At 37.7% G+C, this 7,428-nt stretch overlaps 1 protein-coding gene across 1 annotated transcript in view; it reads right to left on the reverse strand.

Moving 5' to 3' along the window:
• The window catches only part of LOC123877973, an 87,989-nt gene extending 83,909 nt beyond the window's left edge, over nt 1–4,080 (reverse strand). The window contains exon 1 of the mRNA XM_045924922.1: nt 4,026–4,080. Within this exon, the coding sequence (XP_045780878.1) occupies nt 4,026–4,077 (52 nt within the window). The 5' untranslated portion in view covers nt 4,078–4,080. The remainder of the gene's footprint in view (nt 1–4,025) is intronic.
• Nucleotides 4,081–7,428: the final 3,348 nt, after the last annotated feature.

Below are 7,428 nucleotides of genomic sequence, written 5' to 3' on the forward strand. Positions count from 1 at the left end.
ATTTACACTTGTTTTAAATCATTTATATTTTAAGCCGACTTTCGAAAAAGGATGGGGTTCTCAATTTGACTAGCAGTTCATCTCATTTCATCTCAACTAAACCCATTTCCGGCCCACTACTAAACACGAGTTTCTTTTCAGGCTGAGATCTATACTACTTTGCCTCTGCTCAGACTTAAGACACTGTTAAAACGAGACAGCGCTAAACCGCTGGCATAAATCTATCTCGTTTTAACTGAAACTTAGGTCTAAGCAAAATCAAAGTGCGCTCTACAGTTTTCAACCTTAGTGTGAATAGGATCGCGCTGGTCCATTGCTTATTTCACACACCTTTGAGAATAGTATGGAGAACTCTCAAAACATAAACCGAGTTATTAGAAAAGTACTCTGGTGATACGAAAGTCCTTAATTTTTTTTAAAAAACCACAAAGTTTTCAAACTCCAACAAATATGCTATTTAAAACAGTGCACAGAATAAAGTTAAACGAACTCTTTTTATCTTTCTGTGAGAAAACACTTATCTAAATAAGTTCTATTTACTCAAGTTTTCTCGTTTAGACAGAGAGTGACGAAGAAGATAGTCTCCTACATGTTTTGGCTTCCCGTGCGAAGACAGGCCGTGTTAGTACTTCGTAATCTATACTAATAAATAAAATTGGAGTGTCTGTCTGTAATTTCGAAATAACTACCTCATATTAAGCTCATATTATGGTTATTTGAACGATACCATAACTGAATCACACGTTTTTTAAATTTTTGTCTGTCTGTCTGTCTGTCTGTTTGAAAAGGCTAATCTTTGGAACGGCTGAACCGATTTTGACGGGACTTTCACAGGCAAGTAGAGGATTGACCAGGGCGTAACATAGGCTACTTTTTTAACCGACTTTTAAAAAGGGAGTTGTGTTTTTCTACCTATGTACACCGAAATCTCCGAGATTTCTGAACCGATTTGCGTCATTTCTTTTTTAATCGATAGAGGAACTTTGCGACATTGTTTCATAAAAAATTTGAAGTCCAACTCCTCAATCCTGATGCTGCAGGGGATCTGACCAATCCACGCGGGCGAAGCTGCGGGCATCAGCTAGTATAGTAATACTTTGTTCGCGTGGAGTAGACAAATCTCAAACCCCTATTTTGCCCCCTTAGGAATTTTCAAAAATCCTTTCTTAGGATTCTGTAATCAATTAAAATCTGCATACTATATGCATTTCAGTCCGATCCGTCCAGTAGTTTGACCGGTGCGTTGATAAATCAGCCAATCAGTCAGTCAGTTTTTCCTTTTATCCATCCATACTTCCATACTAATATTATAAATGCAAAAGTGTGTCTGTCTGTCTGTCTGTCGGTGTTTCTGTCTGTCTGCTACCTTTTCACAGCCCGACAGTTTAACCGATTTTGATGAAATTTGGTACAGAATTAGCTTACATTCCGTGGAAGGACAATACTTTTTATCCAAAAAATCAAAGGATTCCCACGGGATTCTTAAAGGATCCGTTTAACCAATTTATAAGTTTGGTACAGAGATCGCTTGCATCCCAAAAATTGACATAGGCAACTTTTCGTCCCGGAAAAGCAAAGAGTCCACATGGATTTATAAAAAACCTAAATCCACGCGGACGAAGTCGCGGCCATCATCTAGTGTTAATAAAGATATAGATGATGCCCGCGACTTCGTCCGCGTGGGTTAAAGTTTTTTGAAATCCCGTGGGAATTCTTTGATTTTCCGGGATAAAAAGTAGCCTATGTGCTAATTCTGGATATTATCTATCTCCATTCCAAATTTCAGCCAAGTCCGTTTAGTAGTTTTTGCGTGAAGGAGTAACAAACATACACACACACACACACACACACACACACGAACTTTCACCTTTATAATATTATAAAGTGTGATAGATAATGTTGGTAGGTAGTTGCAGTTATTCGTAGAGATAGCACAAAGGATTCTCTCGAGTAAGTTACCATTGAAATTGCAAACAATGAACGAAATTCGTAATTTACTTACTTGGGACTCCAGTTTAAAATTACTACAGTACAAGAAAGTTTATTACACTTTTAGACAAAAGACTGTTAATTATATTATGCTAGGCGTCCATAGAAACTGATTTCAAACCTCTATTTACCCCCTTAGGGCTTGATATTTCAAAATCCTTTCTCAACAGGGCTCTCTCCGTCACTCGTTTCATACAATCGTAGTTCCAATTTCATTTGAATATTAAGCAACCAAACTTCATGAAATTTTGCAGACATATTCTAGAAACTAATATCTGTGTCTGTGGTGTTTTAGATTTTCTAAAAATATGTAGTTTTAAAATTACAGGGGCTCGAAGATTTGTATGAACATTTTTAAGACCGCGTTACTTTGAAACCGAATATTTTCACAGAAATCTGGAAAACCACTTACATAGATATTAGTTTCTAGAATATGTCTGGAAAATTTCATGAACTTTGGTTGCTTAATATTCAAATGAAATTGGAACTACGATTGTATGAAACGAGTGACGGAGAGAGCCCTCTTAGAGGATGTGTACGTGATAGCTACCTATCTGCATAATAAACAGCTCGATTCGTCCAATAATTTAAACTGTGCGTTGATGATTAGTCAGTCAATCAGTCAGTCAGTCAGCCAGTCAGTCAGCTTTTTCAGATGGAAAAGGGGCACGGCGGAGCAATAAACACAAATATTATAAGGGGAAAGTTTGTGTGTAGGTATGTGTGTATGTATGTGTTACTCCTTCACGCAAAAACTACTGAACTTATTGGGCTGAAATTAAGAATGCGGGTAGATTATACCCTGGATTAGCACATAGATTTCTTTTTATCGCGGAAAATCAAAGAGTTCCCACGGGAATTTTAAAAAACCTACATCCACGCGAACGAAGTCGCGGGTATCAGCTAGTGAGGTATAATCCTACAGACCACAGACAGAGACATGAAAACAATCAAAGTTGAGAGAATAACTCATACTACTTCCACGACATTTCGTTATGTAGCTTACATAATAGTGCTTACATAACAGCCTATTTCTTTATATCATATTCATTTTATTCCTAACGTAAACAAGTCATATATGTCGTGCCCAAACAAAAACAATACTGACATAGACATAATATTAAACATTAGTTTCAGTACTTGTAAACATATGTTATAAGTATTTTGTTATTTGCTACGTATTCGCTTAGATGGTTAGATGTTGTTTTTTATTGACATTGCTCAGATATATTTATTATTGGCAATTCTGAAAATAGAAATGGAGGTTATTAAATTATATTGTACTAGCTTATATCTTCGGATAGTACATAATATATTTGAAAATAACCAGAGCGCCCGATAAAACTTAGATTTTTTTTTTATAGGTACCTTCCTACCTTAACATCCATTCATCCAATGCCAATTTTATGCCATTTGCCTTATGTGATTTAGTATTTTTCAAACCCGCGTGCAAAACTCGGGTCAATGCGCCACTTAGACGCGGCACTCACTTCGAGTGACCTATTTACGAAACGTTCGTTGATCTCTATCGTCAGTCAAATGTTGTTTTGCAATATATTGAAAACTTTTAAAAACACAGGATTTTTTTTCGTAATTTTGCTTATATGGTATATTATCAAGTAATCATCATTATTATTACCTGTCTTCGTTTTGCTAGCGTTTTGGTTACACACTGTATTATCGGCCAAACTTTCACGTAGTTCGCTCGACTTCACTCGAACAATGAAAGTGTTTAGAACTCGTCACCCTGAACCGAAGGCCAGCAAACTCATTAAACAATGTAATCTATGGGTTTCCGTAGTCCGCTCCACTAAATCGCGTGTCTTGTAATTCTTTGCAATTAGGCATTGTAAGGTCTACATCTCCTAAGGATGCTCCGGTGTCGGGGCGAAACGCGCGTCGAGAGGTGTTGGTATTCGTGTGGTGCTGCGTACCATACAGATTTCGTTGGTTTGGCGGATTATAGCTAATTAAGCTTTTGGTTCCTTGTATATCATGGACTTCCGGAAAATAACGCCTGCTTCTGTAATACTTACCAGTAAGAGTGGTTGCGAAGAGCGCAAGCGCGACGACAGCGCGGCGCGGCATGGCGCGCGCGGGGCGGGGACGGGGCGGCGGGGGGCGGGAGCGCGCCACGAGGGCTCATCTGCAGGGGCGCTGCATCTGCGCACACACACACAGGGGTCAGCCAGGGTCAACTAGGGCTCACTAGGGTCCACTAGGGTTTGATATAGTCACATACATGATTACAACAAGTCAATTTAGAAAACTATCTGCAGGGGCGCTGCATCTGCGCACACACATTCAAGGTTCAGCCAGGGTCAGCTAGGGCTCACTAGGGTCCACTAGGGTTTGATATAGTCACATACATGATTACAACAAGTCAATTTAATAAACTATCTGCAGGGGCGCTGCATCTGCGCACACACATACAAGGTTCAGCCAGGGTCAGCTAGGGCTCACTAGGGTCCACTAGGGTTTGATATAGTTTATATAATTACATATATGATTACAACAAGTCAAATTAGTAAACTATGCTTTTATTTTCATTCAGATACAAGTTAGTCCTTGACTGCAATATTACCTGGTGGTAAGTGATGGTGCAGTCTAAGATGGAAGCGGACTAACCTGGAAGGGGTATGGTTTAAACTTATACCCCTTTGGTTTCTAGTACATGGCATCGTACCAAACGGCAAGGTCTTTAGTAAACAACAATCAATTTAAAGCTATTCAAGTGCCAATTTATTACAATTTAAAACATGAATGACATTTCAGACAGAAAATCCCTGAAATCTTAATACATTGCTATTGTTTTCTAAACTCTTTTGCGCAAAAAAAAAAACCCCCGACACAAAAACCTCTATAAGAAAACTAGAAAAGAGCTGATAACTTTCAAACGGCTGAACCGATTTTCTTCGATTATAGCTAAGAACACTCTCGATCAAGCCACCTTTCAAACAAAAAAAAAACTAAATTAAAATCGGTTCATTCGTTTAGTGGCTACGATGCCACAGAAAGATACACAGATACACGCGTCAAACTTACATATAACACCCCTCTTTTTGGATAGGGGGTTAAAAACGTATCAAAACATACATCAAAATAAGGAATTGGTCTCAGTACAAACTTTTCTAGTATAACTTAACAATTGAATTTGTACCTTAATACGTAGGTTAAAAATTGCTTTTCGCTCAGAAATAAAGCCATAGATACTACACATGGTGAAAATTGGAATGTATTCCTTTGTGTTAAAGTCGTTTTTTCCTTGTCAAGGATTATGTGAGGAGTTCGGAGGGATATTGTACGGTGGAAGGAAGCGTTTAGAGTACTTCCTGAGCAATAGAAAGTCGAGAACTTTCTATCGAATTTATATATACATGTGTGTGTGAGGAATATCGATAGGGGTGAAATAGTTAAGTTTGTTTACACAATTTTGGTGGATCAATGATTTTAGGCTTTCTCGTTGTAATGTTAAATCGCCTCAGGTACCTATTAGGAACACATCGGAGCTAAAATTGATGATTAAACAACAATTTTCGCTTTTATGTAATCGAAAACAGAATACGGACGTCAACCAGCCCGGCTAGCATGGGCAGTAGATAAAAATTATATCCCCCGATTATATCCACTGATGTCATAGAAATCAGTGGATATAATCGGGGATATAATTTTTATCTACTGCCCATGCTAGCCGGGCTGGTTGACTAATTGCAATCATCTCTGACCGGCTAACATTATAAATTCGACCAATCACAACAATTTGAATTAGTTATCACGAATGTACCGAGCTAATACCGAAAATGTACGAATCAGGACAGATAGGGATAACAACAATCCATACTAATATCATAAATGCGAAAGCCTATATCCCAGGGACGGACATAGGCTACTTTTTATCCCGGAAAATCAAAGAGTTCCCGCGGGATTCCTAATGACCCACCCACTTAACCGATTTGTATGTTTGGTACCGAAGTAGTTGCGTCCCTGTAATCTAGCCTGTAAGTAGCCTATGTCCATCCCCGGGATATAAGCTAACTCTGTACCTCATCCGAATCTGTTAAACTTTTGGATCGTGAAAAGGTAGCAGACAGACAGACACTTTCGCATTTATAACATTAATAATTTAGTATGAACTAGCTGATGCCCGCAGCTTCGCCCGCGTGGATTGGTCAGATCCCCTGCAGCATCAGGATTGAGGAGTTGGAATCCAAATTTTTTATGAAACAATGTCACAAAGTTCCTCTATCGATTAAAAAAGAAATGACGCAAATCGGTTCAGAAATCTCGGAGATTTCGGTGTACATAGGTAGAAAAACACAACTCCCTTTTTGAAAGTCGGTTAAAAAAGTAGCCTATGTTACACCCTGGTCAATCCTCTACTTGTATGTGAAAATCCCGTTAAAATCGGTTCAGCCGTTCCGAAGATTAGCCTTTTCAAACAGACAGACAGACAGACAAAAATTTTAAAAACGTGTGATTCAGTTATGGTATCGTTCAAATAACCATATGACCTTAATATGTGGTAGTTATTTCGAAATTACAGACAGACACTCCAATTTTATTTATTAGTATAGATTTAACTGAACGAAGTTCGAAATATTTTTAAAGGAGGACTTCGATCGCATTAAACTAAATCTTGTTTAGTAATTAGAAGACAACGGTAAACTAGCGCTAGTGAAAACTGCAGATATTCGGAGAGCAGTTTTTTCAAAGCAACTTGTCATTTGTCGGGCCTCATCGCTCGAGAAGGCACTATGCCTCCGCTCTTCGCAATCGTCCAAATGACACTTCAGCGTGAAAATGTTGTTCTAACCCGCATTCCGGCAAAACAGAGATGTTATTTTTAACTATAACTAAAATGTTTTCATAGATTGGCCTGTTGTGCCTAATGTTTTGTATTAAAAAACCACTGATAATAGATTTTTAATCCATAATCTTTTCATTACTTATATAGAATTAGTATGGCCTTATTATTATATAGTAAAGACTATATTATATGTGCTTAGTATAACGCCAATAAACATTTTCTTATTTAATCTTCTTTTTCAAAAAGCCTGCAAATAAAAGATTTAAAAAAAACTTTTAATAATAATTACTTTCACACCAACTCTATCTAAATACACATTTTACAATGGCATACTTACGTTACATAGAAACAAGTGTAAATTAAAAATTCATAACACCCCCGACAAGTAAAGGTTACAGTAACTAGAAAACAGCTGATAACTTCCAAACGGCTGAACCGATTTTCTTCGATTATAAGAACACTCTCGATCAAGCCACCTTTCAAACAAAAAAAAACTAAATTAAAATCGGTTCAGTAGTTTAGAAGCTACGATGCCACAGACAGATACACAGATACACACGTCAAACTTATAACACCCCTCTTTTTAGGTCGGGGGTTAATAAATGATTTGATTTATCGCTTACATAGGCTGC

This window comes from Maniola jurtina, chromosome 25 (assembly GCF_905333055.1).
Source record: "Maniola jurtina chromosome 25, ilManJurt1.1, whole genome shotgun sequence".
Taxonomy (NCBI): domain Eukaryota; kingdom Metazoa; phylum Arthropoda; class Insecta; order Lepidoptera; family Nymphalidae; genus Maniola; species Maniola jurtina.